The 19,742-nt window shown below is 38.9% G+C and overlaps 1 protein-coding gene across 1 annotated transcript in view; it reads left to right on the top strand.

Moving 5' to 3' along the window:
• The window catches only part of ARMC10 (armadillo repeat containing 10), a 32,256-nt gene extending 15,720 nt beyond the window's left edge, over positions 1-16,536 (top strand). Inside the window, exons 3-6 of the mRNA XM_058523996.1 lie at positions 4,349-4,483; positions 10,208-10,384; positions 14,403-14,474; positions 15,401-16,536. Of these exons, the coding sequence (XP_058379979.1) occupies positions 4,349-4,483; positions 10,208-10,384; positions 14,403-14,474; positions 15,401-15,652 (636 nt within the window). The 3' untranslated portion in view covers positions 15,653-16,536. The remainder of the gene's footprint in view (positions 1-4,348; positions 4,484-10,207; positions 10,385-14,402; positions 14,475-15,400) is intronic.
• The last annotated feature ends 3,206 nt before the right edge of the window (positions 16,537-19,742 follow it).

The raw sequence follows: 19,742 nt of genomic DNA, 5'->3' as shown, positions 1-19,742 counted from the left end.
CCTGAAGATATGACTGAATTGCTACAATCTCATGATAAAACTTTAACGGATGAGGCGTTGCTTCTTATGGATGAGCAAAGAAAGTGGTTTCTTGAGATGCAGTCTCCTCCTGGTGAAAATGCTGTGAAGATTGTGGAAATGACAACAGGGGATTTAGAATGACATAAACTTTGTTGATAAAGCAGCAGCAGGGTTTGAGAGGATTCACTCCAGTTTTTTTTTGTTGTTTTTTTTTTTTTTTTTGTGAGGAGATCAGCCCTGAGCTAACATCCGCCAATCCTCCTCTTTTTTTTTTGCTGAGGAAGACGGCCCTGGGCTAACATCGGTGCCCATCTTCCTCCACTTTATATGGGACGCCGCCACAGCATGACTTACCAAGCAGTGCGTCGGTGCGCGCCCAGGATCCGAACCAGCGAACCCCGGGCCGCCGCAGCGGAGCGCGCGCACTCAACTGCTTGCGCCACCAGGCTGGCCCCTCACTCCAGTTTTGAAAGAAGTTCTGCCATGAGTAAAATACTGTCAAATAGCATCACATGCTACAGAGAAATCATTCATGAAACGAAGAGTCAATCCATGCAGCAAACTTCATTGTTGTCTTATTTTAAGAAATTGCCACAGCCACCCCAGCCTTCAGCAGCCACCACCCTGATCGGTCAACAGCCATCAGCATTGAAGCAGGACTCTTCCGTCAGCAAAAAGATTATGACTCGCTGAAGGCTCAGATGATGGTTAGCATTTTTAAATTAAGGGATGTACATTGTTTTTTTAGACATAATGCCATTGAACACTTAATAAACTACATTGCAGTGTAAACATAACTTTTATGTGCACTGCGAAACAGAAAATTTGTGTGACTCGCTTTATTGCAATATTCGCTTTACTGTGGTGGTCTGGAACTGAACCCACAATATCTCCGAGGTATGCCTATACCCTAGTCTCAGCAAACAGGCTCCTCCCATTGTTTTTTTTTTTTCTTTGTGAGGAAGATCCACCCTGAGCTAACATCTGTTGCCAATCCTCCTCTTTTTGCTGAGGAAGATTGTGCCTGGGCTAACATCCATGCCCATCTTCCTCTACTTTATATGTGGGACACCTGCCACAGCATGGCTGGTAAGCGGTGCGTCAGTCCGCACCTGGGATCTGAACCTGCGAACCCCAGGCCGCCAAAGCAGAGTGCACGAACTTAACCGCTATGCCACAGGGCCAGCCCCTGGCTCTTCCCATTCTTACACACTAGCAGTAATTGTGACCCTGATAGGTTACTTAACCTCCCAGAGCCTCAATGTCCTCCTCTTTACAATGTGACTACTTATACTTAGAGCATAATGTTTGTTTACTTCTGAAAAGCACAGCCTAATAGTAATGTGATTATTAATAAGATTCTAAATCCCTATGAAGTTGGTCACAGGCATCACATTTGTAATAAGAGTATCTAATCAACACTTACATTACATGGCTTTTTTTTTTTTTTTTTTTTGGTGAGGAAGGTCAGCCCTGAGCTAACATCTGTTGCCAATCCTCTTTTTTGCTGAGGAAGATTGGCCCTGGGTTAACATTCCTGCCCATCTTCCTCTACTTTATATGTGGGACACCTGCCACAGCATGGCTGGTAAGCAGTGCGTAGATCTGCGCCTGGGATCCGAATCTGCGAACCCAGGCCGCCGAAGCATGCGATCTTAACCACTACACCACCAGGCTAGGTGGCCTTTTTAATTATTTAAAATTCAGCAGTGCTGCAGTAACAATGAAAGCATCTAATATTTAAGTATATGCTTTACATTGTATATAGGTTTTACGAGGTTGGTTCTGTTGTAGGTGGTCCCTGGACCACACTCTGACAACCACTAACCAATGTAAATGGCTTCTACAAGTAGAGACAGCACCAAGACTAAAGAGCTTTGTTTGAATGCTTCCTTCTCCCCTCTCCTCACATGGAGAAAGAGTAAAAAAATTTATTTTTTTCAGCTAATGCCCTTTGTTAACTTTGTCATGAATGTAAAATTATTTTGAATTTGTACTTTATTTCAGTCCACTTTTCTCTAGCATGGCAAGCTTTACTCTAAAGCTCTAGAGATTTTTAGGGAGAAATAAAGAATGTTTATATATTGTTCACATTCTTTCAGTTGCAAGTGATAGAACCCAACTTAAATTCTTTTAAACCAAAAAGGGAAAATATTGAGCTCAGTTAACTTGGACATCTAAGAACAGCATGGGTTTCAGATACAAGTGAATACAGTTCAAGGTTACCAACAGTGTTATCAGAGCTCTCTGTCTTTTGGCTTTGCTTATCCCTACTGCTTTTTGTGTATTGGTCTTTGTCTGTCAGGTTACAAAGAGATTTTCTTCACAGGGATGGAAAGAAAGCCACTGGCCTCTCAAGCCTCCATCCTGGCAGCTCAGGATCCAGAAGGTAGAGTTGTTCTGCTAGGATCAAGTGCCAACCCTTTGGATCAATTGCTGGGTCAAGGCACCTTGGACTATGATTGCAATGCCTGGTTCACATTAGCATCCTACAGCCCAACAGCAAGGATAGTGAACACAGTTGACCAGCAGGCCCACCAGGGACTTTATGGGATAGAGGAGGTGCCATGTCTGCCCCCGTGGAAAGAGGGGTGCCAGGCAAAGAAAAACAACAGATGATGACTGATTTATTAGCATGCCTCTGTTGGAGTATTTCTGATGCCATAGTTTTATATCCCTCTGAAAAACTGTAGTCAGAGCAGGTCACTAGTCACTGGTGAACAAGTACTTTCTTGGGTAATGGGATGTAGTGCTCCTTATCATCAGTTATAGTGCCTTGATCTGCTTTAACAGTACAGTGAAAAAAAAAAGCCATTTTCTAGTAACCACAAGTCCTTGGGAAGAACCTGAAATTACAGGGGGAAAGTTTCTTTTTTTCCTAATGCTATGCCCACCCTTAACAGCAGAGTAGAGTTGGGCCGTTGGTAAAAAGTGGATGATGGCAAGATACTGTTTTTCTCTTTCTCTGATAGAATGTCATGTCTTGGCCTGACAGTAGTCATTTTCAGCTTATTTTTCTTCTAAGAATTGAAGCAGTTGGGGGCCAGCCCTGTGGCACAGCGGTTAAGTGCATGTGCTCCGCTTCAGCGGCCCAGGGTTCGCACGCAGGTTCAGATCCCAGGTGCACATTGATGCACCATTGGTTAAGCCATGCTGTGGCGGCATCCCGTATAAAGTAGAGGAACATGGGCACGGATGTTAGCCCAGGGCCAATCTTCCTCAGCAAAAATGAGGAGAATTGGCATCGGATGTTAGCTCAGGGCTAGTCCTCCTCACAAAAAAAAAAAAGAAAGAAAGAAAAAAAGAAACTGAAGCAATTGATGTATCTTTCAATGTTGGGGCCAAAGGCTCATAGTAACATATTGTTGCAATCGATTGAGAAATCCCCTGGTTATTTTTCCTTTGGAAATTTGGGCACCATTTTTCAAATTGTGTGGAACTCCAATTCTGCAAGATGTTACTAGGTGTTCTTCTGACCCCCTCTACTGAAAAGTGACCCTCTTTTTGTGTACAGTTCATAGAAATGCCATATTCAGGCCTCCCCTCTCGGGGATGCCCCATGCACATGAACATCGATGCGTCACGATAGAGAAACATGTTCGCTCTTGTCATACCTGGGGTCTCTCACACTTACTTGACCGTGAAACCTCCCTTTTTTAATGGAACATCTGTTGACATCTTGCAGGATTAGTGTTCTAAAGAATACATTTTAGCAAAACACTACTATTCTGCATCATAATACTTTTCCAAATTTGCCTGTAATAGAGAAGACATATAACTTATTTCAAAGTAAAATAATTTTGTCAATTGCTTTGAGATCATTACAGTAGCTCTGCAAATCTTTATTGTGTATCTCCATGCTATAGTTTATATAATTGCATATTTTAATAATTTTATTTTCAATTGATTTTCTTTACCTAAAATATTATGAGTGGTAAAATTTTGTTAAAAATAGGAATTATATGGGCCGGCCCGGTGGCGTAGCAGTTTAAGTTTGCACACTCTGCTTTGGCCGCCTGGGGATCACAGGTTCAGATCCCGGGCTCTGACTGATGCACCACTTGTGAAGCCATGCTGTGGCGGCATCCCATATAAAGTAGAGGAAGATGGGCACGGATGTTAGCCCAGGGCCAATCTTGCTCAGCAAACAGAGGAGGATTGGCATCGCATGTTAGCTCAGGGCTAATCTGCCTCACAAAAAAAAAAACAATTATAGATTGTATGTGGGAAAGATACTTCCGAAGAATCATTTATTTTTATTTGTGGATGCAAGGAATTCAGTGGAAGGGGATATATACTGAAGTCATGTCCTGTTTTTTTCTCTTAGGTCATTATTCGTGAATTGGGTGGTATTCCAATTGTTGGAAGCAAAATCAACAATCCCAACCACAGTATTAAAGAGAAAGCTTTAAATGCTCTGAATAACCTGAGTGTGAATGTTGAAAATCAAATCAAGATAAAGGTAAATTATCTGAAATCACAAATGTGTAAGGTTATCTATAAATGAAGGAGAAAATAACAAAAAGGTAAGTAGTGAAATTAACTTTATGGCCAAGAATTACCTTGGTTTTTTTCCCAGCTTGAGATGTAATTGACATATAACATTGTGTGAATTTAAGGTATACAACATGATGATTGGATATATGTATGTGTTGTGAAATGATTACCACCATAGCATTAGCTAACACCTCCATCACCTCACATGATTCCTGTTTTGTTCCTGTGGTGAGAACATTTAAGGTCTACTCTCTTAGCAGCTTTCAAGTATACAATACAGTACTATTAACTGTAGTCACCGTCCTGTACATTAATCCCCAGAATTTATTGATCTTTTAACTGGAAGTTTGTACCCTTTGACCAACATCTCCCCATTTCCCCCACACGCCAGCCCCTGGCAACAACCATTGAAGTCTCTCTTTCTATGAGTTCAGCTTTTTTAGATTCTATATATAAGTGAGATCATTCAGTATTTGTCTTTCTCTGTCTGACTTATTTCACTTAGCATAATGCCCCCAAGTTCCATCCATCTCGTTGCAAATGGCAGGATTTCCTTCCTTCTCATGGCTGAATAATACTCTGTTGTGTATATACCACATCTTCTTTATCCATTCAGCCGTCAACAGACACTTAGGTTGTTTCTGTGTCTTGGCTATTGTGAATAATGCTGCAATGAACATGGGAGTGCAGATATCTCTCCGAGATGGTGATTTCATTTCCGTCAGATAGGTACCCAGAAGTGAGGTTGCTGGGGTAGGGTAGTTCTATTTTTAATTTTTTGAGGACCCTCCATGGTGTTTTCCATAGTGGCTGTAACGATTTACATTCTCACCAACAGTGCACAAGGGTTCCCTTTTCTCCACATCCTCGGAAACACTTATCTCTTGTTATCTCTTGTCTTTTTTATAATAGCCATTCTAACAGGTGTGAGATGATAGATGATACCTTATTGTGGTTTTTTTTTTGTTTTTTGAGGAAGACCAGCCCTGAGCTAACATCCAATGCCAATCCTCCTCTTTTTTGCTGAGGAAGACTGGCCCTGGGCTGACATCTGTGCCCATCTTCCTCCACTTTATATGGGATGCTGCTGCAGCATGGCTTAACAAGCGGTGCATCGGTGCGCACCCGGGATCCGAACCAGCGAACACCGGGCCGCCACAGCAGAGCGCACGCACTTAACTGCTTGTGCCACCGGGCCAGGCCCCTCATTGTGGTTTTGATTTGCATTCCCCTGATGATTAGCGATGTTGAGCATCTTTTCGTGTACTTGTTGACCATTTGTATGTCTTTGGAAAAATATCTGTTCACGTCCTCTGACCGTTTTTTAGTAGAGAATAAAGCAGAGGAGGGAGGGACTTGAACCAGCCAATAAGAGGTGCATGAACTTTTGAATTTGGGGTTCAGTTTAATTCAAGTGTGGAAAAGGAACCAAGCTGGAATCAGATAACATCAGTAGAAAGATACAATAAATTAGGAAATTACGTTAATTCAACACTTACTGAGCTCCTGCTTTGTGGTACAGAGTTTAGAAATGAACATGATTAATTCTTGGTTTAAGAAAGCTAGGAGGGATAGCAAGCTCTGCTGGTTTAATGGTAAGATTCGGTGCTCTCACTACCATGGCCCAGGTTCATTTCCCAGTCAGAACCACACCACCCGTCTGTTGGTTGTCATACTGTGGCAGCTGCATGTAGCTGTGATGCTGAAAGCTATGCCACCAGTATGTCAGATACCAGCAGGGTCACGTATGGTGGACAGGTTTCAGTGGAGCTTCCATGACTAAGACAGACTAGGAAGAAGGACCTGGCCATCCACTTCTGAAAAAATTATCCATGAAAACCCTATGAATAGCAGCAGTGTTGTCTGATAGAGCACCAGAAGATGAGAGGATGAGGCAAAAAGACCAGGCAGAGTTCTGCTCTGCTGTACAGAGGGTCACTAGGGGTCAGAATCAACTCCGTGGCATTAACAACAAAAGAAGGAGGGAGGATAAGGCAAGTCCATAAATAGTTGTAATTCAAGGCAGAACGTGTTACAGAATTACTTTAAGGAAAAATATAAGTAAAACATTGTTGAGTACATAGAGGAGATCTCATCAAAAAAGTTCCTGTAAAAAGTAGAGTCCAACCTGTCTCTCTACAGGTAGAGTTGGGCAAGGAGGGAATTCCAAGAGAAGGGAACAAGGCGATGTGGGCACAGCTTCAGGATTAGCTGAGCTGGCCCATTTGGTAGTCTTGTTACTAGAATTGAGATGGTGAAAAGTTTCAGAGATAATGAGGATATAAATGCTCAACACATTTTAGGAAAAGCTTTGAAAGACATCAGCATCTTATGAAAAAAATATGATTTATAAAGAGCTAAGGAAATGCCTTTTTTTTAAAGTATGGATATGTAATGAAATTATGACCAAAGAGAGCCAGTTGAATTGTAAATATCATTTAGATCTTGAAACCAGATTAAAAATTTAATCTCTTTTTGCTTTACTGCCATTATTTTAGTTTCTATGGTGACATGAATACATTGGATATTTTTTAAAAGTTAATACTGACTTATGGGACAGTTGGTAATGTCTAAGTATTTTATATTAGGAAGATTTTCTTACCAGGTAGAACTTTTGGTGGAGATCAGGTTTAGTTAGATGACTACCAATTATCTGCGAGATATAGTTTTTCCAAGGTGAAAAGACCATGGCCAGACATAGAAAATAGAGTTTCAGGAAACTTTCCATCATTCTAGGTTTAGTTTATCACGTGTGAAATAGGAGTACTGCTGCATTACGTTACTTTTGGCCAGGGGTGGTGAACAATATTATGAAGGAGTAGTTCATACCCATATACCTAGGTAAATAAAAAGAACCTTGGGCCAAATATAGTTTTGCCTCTGCTTACTTTTTTTTAAAAATTTTATTGAGGTGATAATAGTTTATAACATTGTGAAATTTCAGTTGTACATTATTATTTGTCAGGCACAATATATATGTGCCCCTTTACCCCACACGCCCACCCCCCAACACCCTTCCCCTCTGGTAACCACTAATCTGTTCTCTTTGTCCATGTGTTACTTTATCTTCCACATATGAGTGAAATCATACGGTGTTTGTCTTTCTCTGTCTGGCTTATTTTGCTTAACGTAACACCCTCAAGGTCCATCCACGTTGTTGCGAATGGGACGATTTTGTCTTTTTTTATGGCTGAGTAGTATTCCATTGTATATATATACCACATCTTCTTTATCCAATCCTCAGTCAGTGGGCACTTGGGTTGCTTCCACTTCTTGGCTCTTGTGAATAATCCTGCAATGAACATAATGGTGCATAAGTCTCTTTGAATTGTTGATTTCAAGTTCTTTGGATAAATACCTAGAAGTAGGATAGCTGGCTCATAGGGTATTTCTATTTTTAATTTTTTGAGAAATCTTAGTACGGTTTTCCATAGTAGCTGCACCAGTTTGCACTCCCACCAGCAGTCTATGAGCATTCCTGTTTCTCCACATCCTCTCCAACATTTGTTATTTTTTGTCTTGGTGATTATAGCCATTCCAACAGGTATAAAGTGATATCTCATTGTAGCTTTGATTTGCATTTCCCTGATGATTAATGATGTTGAGCATCTTTTCATGTGCCTATTGGCCATCTGTCTGTCTTCTTTGGAAAAATGTCTGTTCATATCCTCTGCCCATTTTTTGAGCAGATTGTTTGTTTTTTTGTTGTTGAGTTGTGCGAGTTCTTTATATATTTTGGAGATTAACCCCTTGTCAGATATATGATTTGCAAATATTTTCTCCCAGTTGGTGGCTTTTCTTTTTGTTTTGTTCCTGGTTTCCTTTGCCTTGCAGAAGCTCTTTAGTCTGGTGAAGTCCCATTGGTTTATTTTTTCTTTTGTTTCCCTTACCCGAGTAGACATGGTATTCGAAAAGATCCTTCTAAGACCAATGTCAAAGAGTGTACTGCCTATATTTTCTTCTAGGAGTTTTATGGTTTCAGGTCTTACCTTCAAGTCTTTGATCCATTTTGAGTTAATTTTCGTGTATGGCAAAAGATAATGGTCTACTTTCATTCTTTTGCATGTGGCTGTCCAGTTTTTCCCACACCATTTATTGAAGAGACTTTCCTTTCTCCATTGTACGTTCTCAGCTCCTTTGTGGAAGATTAGCTGTCCATAGATGTGTGGTTTTATTTCTGGGCTTTCAATTCTGTTCCACTGATCTGTGTGTGTGTTTTTGTGCCAGTACCATGCTGTTTTGATTACTATAGCTTTGTAGTATATTTTGAAGCCAGGGATTGTGGTACCTCCAGCTTTGTTCTTTTTTCTCAGGGTTGCTTTAGCTATTTGGGGTCTTTTGTTGCCCCATATAAATTTTAGGATTCTTTGTTCTATTTCCATGAAGAATGTCATTGGGATATTCTGATTGCGATTGCATTGAATCTGTAGATTGCTTTAGGTAGCATGCACATTTTAGCTATATTTATTCTTCCAATCCATGTGCATGGAAAATCTTTCCATTTCTTTTTGTCATCATCGATTTCTTTCAGTAATGTCTTAGAGTTTTCAATGTATAGGTCTTTCACCTCCCTGGTTAAATTTATTCCTAGATATGTTATTCTTTTTGTTGTGATTGTAAATGCGATTGTATTCTTGAATTCTCTTTCTGTTAGTTCATTATTAGAGTATAGAAATGCAACTGATTTTTGTAAGTTGATTTTGTACCCTGCAACTTTGCTATAGTTGTTGATGATTTCTAATAGATTTCCGAGGGATTCTTTAGGGTTTTCTATATATAAAATCATGTCATCTGCAAAGAGCGAGAGTTTTACTTCTTTGTTGCCTATTTGGACTCCTTTTATTTCTTTTTCTTGCCTAATTGTTCTGGCCAAAACCTCCAGTACTGTGTTGAATAAGAGTGGCGAGAGTGGGCATCCTTGTCTTCTTCCTGTTCTCGGAGGGATGGCTTTCAGTTTTTCCCCATTGAGTATGATGTTGGCTGTGGGTTTGTCATATATGGCCTTTATCATGTTGAGGTACTTTCCTTCTATACCCATTTTATTGAGAGTTTTTATCATAAATTGATGCTTTATCTTGTCAAATGCTTTCTCACCTCTGCTTACTTTTGATAGCACTAACTCTAAAGAAAAATTCTGTTTCATTTTGTCCCCCTGTTTATTTCTAACATGATGTAGCTTCTAGACCCTACTGTTAAGATACTTACCGTGATACAAGATGGCCTCACACATGTTCCTCCTTAATCCTGGTGTGCCCAGACTAGTTGACACAGAAAGGTAGGCTGAGCTGGGAGGCCCCCAACAAGTGAGAGGCCACTGGTGTTGAGAGCATGGTCTCTAGAGTTGGACATTGCTCCCCCACTGGCTGGCATATGTTGGGCCAGGGGATTCAAACTCCTTGAAGAATTTCAGGTCCTTGTCTATAAAATGGCCATAATAAGATCCACCTCATTAGAGTTGTCTCAGGGATCAAGTGAGATATATTTATAAATGCTCAGCACAGTGCCTGGCATTAACAAAGCCAGCTTTAAAAAAAAGTCACCAAAGTTTGAGGGCTGGATAGCAATGTCATCTTTTCTGAGGAGCTAGTCTCATTTTGAATGATTGTTCTGCTCCGTGGTGCAGAAAAGGAACCATCTAATAGAGGATTTTGGAGATTCTAAGATGCTTACTTTTTCCCCCTGCCTTCAGATATACATCAATCAAGTCTGTGAGGATGTCTTTGCTGGTCCCCTGAACTCTGCTGTGCAGCTGGCCGGACTGAGGTTGTTAACAAACATGACAGTCACCAATGACCACCAGCACATGCTTAACAATTACATCACAGACCTGTTCCACGTGTTGCTCACAGGAAACGGAAGCACAAAGGTACAAAGTGGTTATGACTTGAAGTACAAAGAGCTGTTGCGTTAAGCTTATTAAGACTGGAACTGAGTTTACAAGTCACCTGTCTTAAGTTGATGTCCCTCAAAAAAGAGAGAAAGTTGAGTCAAGTTTATTAAAAACCCTTACATAGGCCCAAGAAAGTAAATTATTTTTATCCTCTAATATTGAATTAGAAAACTAACTTGTGAAAATCATCTGTTATTTCACTTAACCATAGATTGATATTCATTTGGTTTTCTGAAAATCAGTTTACCTTTTACCGTAGTGAAGTAGCTAGCTTCCCCCCACTAGATAATAGGAACAGTGTGACTAAACGGAATCTCTGAGTGATAGTACTGGTTAAAGGAATTTTTTGCTTACCTCAGGGTTAACAAAACATTTCTTGGTTCAGCCATTATTTGTTGAAAAATCTTTCTAAAATCACTTTTAAGTTTTAGTAATGGATGTCTCTGTGCTTCACTTGGATCAGTTATGTAGATGTGGGAGGCAGCAGAGACCAAGCTGAATTAAGTAGGACCTCAGGAGACGCCCTGTGAAAGATACTTGAGTAAACCCCTCATATTACTGTGCATTCTTACCAAGTGCCATTTTTCAAAAAAATAGCGTAAAAACAGAATGTAGACTAACCATAGGTTCTGATTAGTTGGGTTGATTGTTCACCAAAGTTTTACTGTGTTGGTCTCTGTTCTCTGGCACAGATGAGAGAAAAATGCATAAGCATTTTAGAAGGACCAAATGTGAAGCCATACTCCCAATGTTCGACATCACTCAAGTTATTTCTTTTTTTTTTTTTTTTTCTTTTTGTGAGGAAGATCAGCCCTGAGCTAACATCCATGCTAATCCTCCTCTTTTTGCTGAGGAAGACCGGCTCTGAGCTAACATCTATTGCCAATCTTCCTTTTTTTTTTTTCCTTTTTCTCCCCAAAGCCCCAGTAGATAGTTGTACGTCATAGTTGCACATCCTTCTAGTTGCTGTATGGGGGACGTGGCCTCAGCATGGCTGGAGAAGCAGTGCGTTGGTGCGCGCCCGGGATCCGAACCCGGACCGCCAATAGCGGAGTGCGCGTACTTAACCGCTAAGTCACGGGGCCGGCCCCAAGTTATTTCTGAGGTTATCAAATTGTGATTACAGGAGAGCCTCACTAGAGTCCTTTTAAAATTTGTTGTGAGATGTTTTTATGTGGGCTTTTCACATTTCCAGTAGTCATACTTATTTGGGTCTGGTCCAAGATGTACCTAAAGGTGTTCCAAATTAAATGTAATAATCGTATTGGCAATATTTTAGCAATATTGCTCCATCCATAGGCAATTTTCAAAATGTGTGCGCCCATCTACATCTGTCTGCGGTGAAGCAGGGAAACTCCCTTCCCTCTACCACATGGTGTTGCAGCTATAGGAGAAATCTCTCATCTGCCTTTCTCTGCAGCCACCTTACCCAGAGCCTCAGAGGAACGCTGAGTTCAGAGCACGGCGAGGCTGGCCTTGGGGCTGTATAGATCTGTCTCAGACATGGTCTATGTTTTAATACATTTTATGACTTCTTAAAGGGTGACTCATACCACAATAGCATGTTCTATTTTTGTTTTGTTTTTCCATTTATGTTGCCTAGTATGGTATTTCTGGGATAGAGAATTTGCTTTTTTGGTCTGTCTGGGAAACCTACCCATCAGTTTTAACATTGTTTCTACATAAAAAAATGCGTTGAAAAATGCGTTGCAAGTTCCAACTTGCAGATGAACTTTTGGATACTAATCCATTTGTTAGTGGGAAAATGCATCCGTTTTAGATATTTTCTTAGTAAATAACCACCAAAATGACTTTTTAAAAAATCTTATTTTTAATAAGTGATCTCACTGTACTGTAATAATCTTTTGGGTACAACACGGATTCACAACTAAATACAAGTAGTGGAAGATTAATGTTAATAAATCTGTGTTTGCTACGTCTGCAGTGAGAGCAAAGAAAACTGAGTTAAATGTCCTGGAGTCACCACAAGGTGGTGCATGTGACAAGAGAAAAACGGGACTTAATATGGTTTCAAACCAAAATACATACGGCTGTTTAATCTATAGTTGTACTCTTAACTTTATATATTTTTTCCTCACATTTAACTGCCTTCTATAGAGCATACCAACATGGAATTTTAGTTCAGGAGACTAGCTATTGCCATTACTATTCCCTGGTTGTAAACCCGCCCTCATTGACTACTAGCGGGCCTTTTAGATTTTAGTGACTTCATCCCGGCTTGTTTCATAGGTTCAGGACCATCCTATTTCATAACTCTTGTCCCTGTTTTCTTAATCAAAACTTCATTGACGTTGGAGACAGTGTTTATACTTAACAATTATTCTTGGTGTTGCTGACAGCCAGTCAGGCCAGACTAGATCTGACTGTGACCTCCAGAGAGTGTGCTAAAGCAAGGTCAGAAGTCGGCTTGCCTCTTACTTTAAGAGGCAATGATTTAAAAAGGATGTTTGTTGCCACTGGTTTCCGCTGGGGAGTGGGATGGGCAGATAGGATGGTGGCTTTTGTTTTTACCTTGTTCCCTTCTGCACTGTTTGAAATTTATCATGCCCATGTATTAATTTTATAAATATTTTTTAAATAGTTGATAAAACAATAAAATTAAGCAAAGCCTTATATCCTCTTTATATCATGTACATACAACATGATCAGAGGAATATGTGAGTATATAGAATATGTGTATACAGACCAGAAAGAAAACACCAAAACTTAATAGTGATCATTTCTGGTCGTGGAAATATGGGTGAGTTTCCTTTTCCTTTGTGCTTTTCTATAGTTTAAAAAAAAAATGTTCTGGGCCAGCCCCGTGGCTTACCAGTTGGGTGCGCATGCTCCACTACTGGCGGCCCAGGTTCGGATCCCGGGCGAGCACCGACGCGCCGCTTCTCCGGTCATGCTGAGGCCACGTCCCACATACAGCAACTAGAAGGATGTGCAACTATGACATACAACTATCTACTGGGGCTTTGGGGAGAAAAAGGGAAAAAAAAAGGAGGAGGATTGGCAATGGATGTTAGCTCAGAGTCGGTCTTCCTCAGCAAAAAAAAAAAGAGGATGATTAGCATGGATGTTAGCTCAGGGCTGATCTTCCTCACAAGAAAACAACAAAAACATGTTCTATGGTAAACACAAAATGCCCTTGTAATCAAAAAAAGCTTTATAAAATGGAGATCAGGGTTCCTTCCCAGGTCTGGTGAGAGCACATCTGTCACCTTTTCCTGACTTCAGAACCCCCTTTCTACTCCCCACTTTCTGTATCTTCTAGAAAGTATAGTTTTACATGACCTTTGTTTTAGAAGAGGAATTCTACTTGAATGTTATTACTGAATTTTCAGTTATAAGTGATAAGAATGCCAATATTTTAGCTAGTCAGCAATAAGTTAACATTTGCTGATTATTTATCACTGCCTATTTGAATGATTGTAAAACATTTTTCACTTAAAAAAGCATACTAAAAGATTGATAGTAACATACTAAAAAGAAAAGGCCCATATTGTTATTTATTTAGTCTTGGTAACCAAACTGTTCCAAAATTTTCATACTTTAAGTAGAAATAAACTGAGCTTTGAGAGATTCCTTTTTTTGTTCCAGAGATCCTAGTTCACTGAGCAGTGATCATCAAAAAGATCATTTATATAACACATGTTAAGCTTACCATGTGTTAGGTGTGTGTGGTGGGGGGTGGATATTGAAGACATTTATAGTATTCTCCCTGTCTCCGGAACAGCATAATTGGAAAAATAAGATTTAAATAGCACTGCTGTGTGGTGAGTGCTCTGAGAGTGGTGCCGAGTTGGATAAGAGTTCAGAAACAGCCCTTCTAAGATGAATTGAGAAGCTTCTGGGGGCAGAGTTCGAGCCAGACCCTGAAGCATAGGCAGGACTTTAAAATGTGGGAGTGGTGAGAGGCCAGTTGTCAGGGAGAGAAAATTCATGCTTGCTGGTGTCAAATAAACCAATATTATTTTTATTTCAGGTTCAAGTTTTGAAACTGCTTTTGAATTTGTCTGAAAATCCCACCATGGCAGAAGGACTACTTGGTGCCCAAGTAAATAGCTTACATATTTGTTTTGTAAATATACAGATACATAGATTTGGACAGATAGATCTGGAAAGATTTTTCCCAAAATGTTAACAGGGATTATCTCTGGGGAGCAATATTAAAGGAGGTTTTTTTGGTTCTTTTTGTTTATATGAATTTCCTGAATTTTCTGTAATGAGCATATTTTACTTTTAAAAACCATTTTTGAAAAGTTCTCCCTAGTAACAACAAATTATAATGTTTCTGTCTCTAGCCAATTTGGGGTACACTTGTGTCAGTACATCTTTTATACATGACCTGTTTGTGTTCACAGGTATCTTAGTATCCCCAGAAACACTAGCATTTATTGAGTTCCCAGTATGAGCCAGATGCTGGGCTGAGTGCCAAGATCCCCCAGCAAGTGCAGCACGACGTGGTGCTGTGCTCGTGGAGCTTACAGTCTGGGGAGAAGACACAAAAACATGTAACAGGCGAACAAGATAACTAAAAGCTGTGACAGGTCCCAAAGGAAGCACAGGAGGTGCTGAGGTGGAATGGACCTTGGCTCCTGTAGAAAGGGGCCCCGTAGTCTTCATCTGCTCATCCTCGTGCCCCGCAGCGTGCATGTGCAGTAAATGTTTGACTGGGGAATTAACGAGTTCCCATGAAGACGGGATGATGGATCTTAAAGAGGAAATGGATGTTTTCCCAAATGACTACATTCTAGGATTCCAAGAAAATAGTATTCTTCAGTTAAAACACAAAAAAAAACCCTTTCTTTCATTAGTATACAGTGTAAGGGTGCGTAGGATTTTACATTTATGTTATGCATCTTGGGGATAACTTTCTATGACAAGATTTAAAAAAATGGATTCAATGCAGTTTTAAAATGTGAAAATATATGTGAAAAATGTTTTCGTTATTAAAATAATACTCATTGTTTCCTATTTCAGGTGGATTCATCATTCCTTTCCCTTTATGACAGCCACGTGGCAAAGGAGATTCTTCTTCGAGTTCTTACATTATTTCAGAATATAAATAACTGCCTCGAAAAGGAAGGCCGCTTAGCTGTTCAGCCTACTTTCACTAAAGGTTCACTGTTTTTCCTGTTATATGGAGAAGAATGTGCCCAGAAAATGAGAGCTTTACTGTATCACCATGATGCAGACGTGAAGGAAAAGGTAACAATAATCCCCAAATCCTAAGTGGTTGGTCATATTTTTCCTAAGAGTGACACAGTCCAGACGTAATGCACATAAAACTTATTTTTCAACTTCCTTACAAAGGGTTTTTCAGCTGCCAAGTGTAAACAGTAAATGTCATGTTTCATAATTAACACAGCTCTAACTTGCCATCATGGTCTTTTGGTTTATTTTAGACCATTTTATTGATACTAAATGAATATGAGTTTGTTCTGAAACTTTTTTTTTCTATTATCTATTTGCTGAAATACTTCAGTTATTTCCTCCACATGACGTGACTGTGACCTTTTTATGTGTAAGCCACCCTTCTGCTGTTTGAAGGGATCTGCAGTCACTCCGTGGAGACAGCAGTAGTCTGTGACTGACGAGTTATGTCAGAACCGCCGCAGGAAGGACCTTGTTCTTTCAGTAGTGACGAGATCCTGAGCTCTCAAGTCCACCTGCCAGCCCAGACACACTGCTTTCAGAAGTCTGTTCTAATCATGAGAATCTTTTCTAGTCAATGAAAACTGTAAACTTTTAGGGAAATGTTTCCTAGTACTCACCCACTCCCTTTCACTGTGCCAGGATGTAAAGATGTTATGTATAAACTACCAGGATCAATCAAAGTGTCCATCCATAGGCAACTGGCTAAATCAATTATCTAGTCTTAGAAGAATGAAGCAGGTCTGAATGTGCTGATGTGGAAAGACATCCATGAAATATGGATGTCCTTTTTAAATGAAAAATATTTATGCTTATATTTGGACACAACACTTCTGGAATGATACTCAAACTCCTGGGAGTGGGGAAATGACTTCTCTATGTATACCTTCTACTGTTTGAATTTTTTACTGTGAGCATAAATTTTATAATTTTTTTAAATAAAAACAACTTACAAGATTATACATATTTTCTCCCCTTGATACTTTATTCATCAATTTTTATCCATATTTCACTTGTCTAAAATTACAATATATGAAAATTTCTCAGCTACTGTCTTTCATAATAGTATTTTTATTCTATAAGTTTACTATAACAACTTATTGATATATTTGAATTCAGCCAGGTTTTATAATATTCAAGTTCATAACTGCCACCATGCTTGGCATTAAGTAAATCACTGTGCAAGTAGAAGCTTTCCTACTCGTGTATTTAAGGCAAAGCTTTAAGACTACTTTAAATTTCATTTGTAAATAAATGGATTTCCATAGGAAGTCACAAATCCTCAAACAGAAAAATTCATGTATTCTCAAGGTTATCCTGATACAGAAATCAAACCTGGAAGAAATATTTTTATGATAGAAAAAGGATTCAGTATTAGGGTGAAAACATGGAAATACCCAATTGGCTACAAGAGTAATGTACATATGATGGCTAAGGATAATATTTTATTTATCAGTGATGCAAACATAAGTATTAATTCCCTGGAAGGCATATTTCTTTATAACAGTTTTTTTTAAATCTGCCTCCTTATTTAATGAAAATATATATTCAGGATGTGCACACATTAAAAACTAGGATTTGGTTTCAATGTGCTTTAGCAGCATTGTATTCTAAAACTGCCTCTTTTCCTCTATTATTAGTTTGAATAAATAATCACATTTGCTGGGGATCAGAGCATTGAGTCTGAAATGTCAAAATGCTAGAGAAAAAGGGGAGACATTTTTAGCTACTCAGAAAGAATTACATGGTGAAAATGCACAAGTAGGTCTTTATCTTTGAAGGTCATGGCACATCTTTGCTTTTATTAGGTGGGATTTCTCCTAATTAGTGATTCTCCCCTCTTAGGCAATGAGCAATAACAAAGTCCTCATTGGAGAGAGGGAAACTGCAGTAAAATCTCACATATTGGTATGGATGCTAGCCAATCAAAAAGGAAAATGAAATTGACTTAGAAGATAAAACAGATTAAAAGGTATTATGACATATGTTAAACTGAGTAGAGGGAAGAGGATAGATTTGTCTCATTTTTCAAAATTTGTTTTTGCTTTGCACGTAAACCCTCCAAAATGTACATAAGTGAAAAATAAAATGGGAACCACTCAATAGAGTGAGATTCTATAAGGAGACAGGAAGATCAGTGTACTTCGTAATGAATAAAACATCAAAGTGGAAAGAATATGAATGGTAATAAAAATTAGAGCTTGTGAGGAGGCCTAGAAAAATGAGGCAGGCCCAATTAAGTGGAACTAGAACATAGTGCTTCGAGACCCTCAGTTAACAGTACACTTGAATACAAAAATAACGTTAAGGCCGTTCATGGAGAAGAAATAATTAAGCAAGACGTACTTGACCTGCTTCGTGAGCAGAAGGAAGAGATGAATTTTCAATTCGGCATGCAACAGCAAGGAAGGTGACCACAAGAACATTGGCTGGTACTAGGGCAACACACCTCCGAGGTTAGGTTTACCTAACATCCTGATTCATGTCTGCTTGCTCAATATTCCTTTGAAGTGAAAAAGTTTATGCTTGTTCAGTTTTTTTTCCTGAAGGCCTATTTTATTTTATGGGGAAATTTTTTGTGCTTTAGTGCCCCAAAATCACATACATTGTATATACACACACTACATACACATTTCCCCTTGACTGATTTGCATCTTTGTAGATAAAAATGCTAAATTTTGATAGAGATCATTTACATTTATTTTGGCTGTTACTCTCCAAATTTACAAAATGAGTGAGATAAAGCTGTTAGTTCTCACTGTTTGGTGTCCTAATATATATGCTTAAATCTACAGCAGGAATACTCCATTATCAAAAGCATTAGCCTAGTTTCAGCTGTCAGATCTACCGAACTGTATATTAGGCAGTGATATCTTAAATTATTTTCTCATTTTTCGAAGTTCTTTTTTTGTTTTTTAAAAAAAATCACTATTTAGTCACATTTTTTGGAGGTAGGTCAACATTATCCTCGTTGCACATGAGGAAACTGAGGCACAGTGAACATAGGTGACTTGTTTCAGGGAACACAGAAAATCCATGGTGGAAGCAGGATTAAAGTTCAGATTAAGTGGCTAACATGTGCCGTGCATATATATATGTGCCATAGAGCACTGACTGCCTGGGTAGCGTTTGGTGTGGAAAAACCTATTTTGATTATTTTACGTAAATAAAGTTTATTTCACTGAGACTGGGGATGAGGAACATAGAACAGGCCTCTAACGTACCGAATCAGCGCTCTCACTTAGGAGGGTGCAGAGTAATCAAGGGACTGGGGAGCCCGTGTAGGACAGAAACTCAGGTCAGCTGATTTCCCAGAATCACCATCTTTTTTTTTACTACTAGCGTTCCACACTGGCTTAATAAAAGAATCATGCTTAGGGGTCATTTAATATAAACATATAAGACATCTGAATCATGTAAAACATAAAATATTTTTAGATCTCATTGATATATTTAGAGCTAAGAAACCAGATGAGAAAATGGTATATAGAGAGAATAAAGTTTAATTCAAAGTATATGGTCTATTAACACTTAAGATCTGCATTTATCTTTGTAAAATATTTCCTTGCAGCTATATTTGTGCTTAGCAGATCTGACTTTTAGATTAAAAATAGAAAATTGCATAAATTATTTTCTCATAGCACACTCTTTCTCTTCCTCTGCCCAGCTCAGAGTGCTTTTGATTTAGGGATTATAGACATGCAATAGAATAAACTGTTCCCCTCTTTTAAAAAATTAAGTCTTTAAAAATAATTTAGCCCAAACTCCTGTATTTTTATGCTTAAAAAAAATAAATCACTTAACATTTGGCACACAAACTAACCTTGATAGAGCAAGAGCTGCTATAAGCACTTGAGCATCAATTTCATCATTTACTCTAATGTGAATATAAGAAGTGTTGATATGTGCAGGCCTCTGACAAAAATCTAGGTAGATAGACAGCCTTGACTCCCCTTGTAGAAGGCCCTTAAGAACAGAAGAACAGAAATGAGTCTTTAAAATCAGTTTTTCATAACCTCAAAATTCTACCACTAAAGTATAATGCTTTAGTAAAAAAAGAAAAAAAAAAATCCCACTGCAATGCTTATACTACAGACATGATTTAAAATCCATAGCAGCCAATTGGTTACTTAAATGACCCACCCCTGAACTCTTGTTTGTATGCTTA

The sequence above is a fragment of the Diceros bicornis genome, chromosome 3 (assembly GCF_020826845.1).
Source record: "Diceros bicornis minor isolate mBicDic1 chromosome 3, mDicBic1.mat.cur, whole genome shotgun sequence".
Lineage (NCBI taxonomy): Eukaryota > Metazoa > Chordata > Mammalia > Perissodactyla > Rhinocerotidae > Diceros > Diceros bicornis.
Note: the sequence above shows the minus strand (reverse complement) of the source record. Positions and strands in the feature narration are given on the sequence as shown.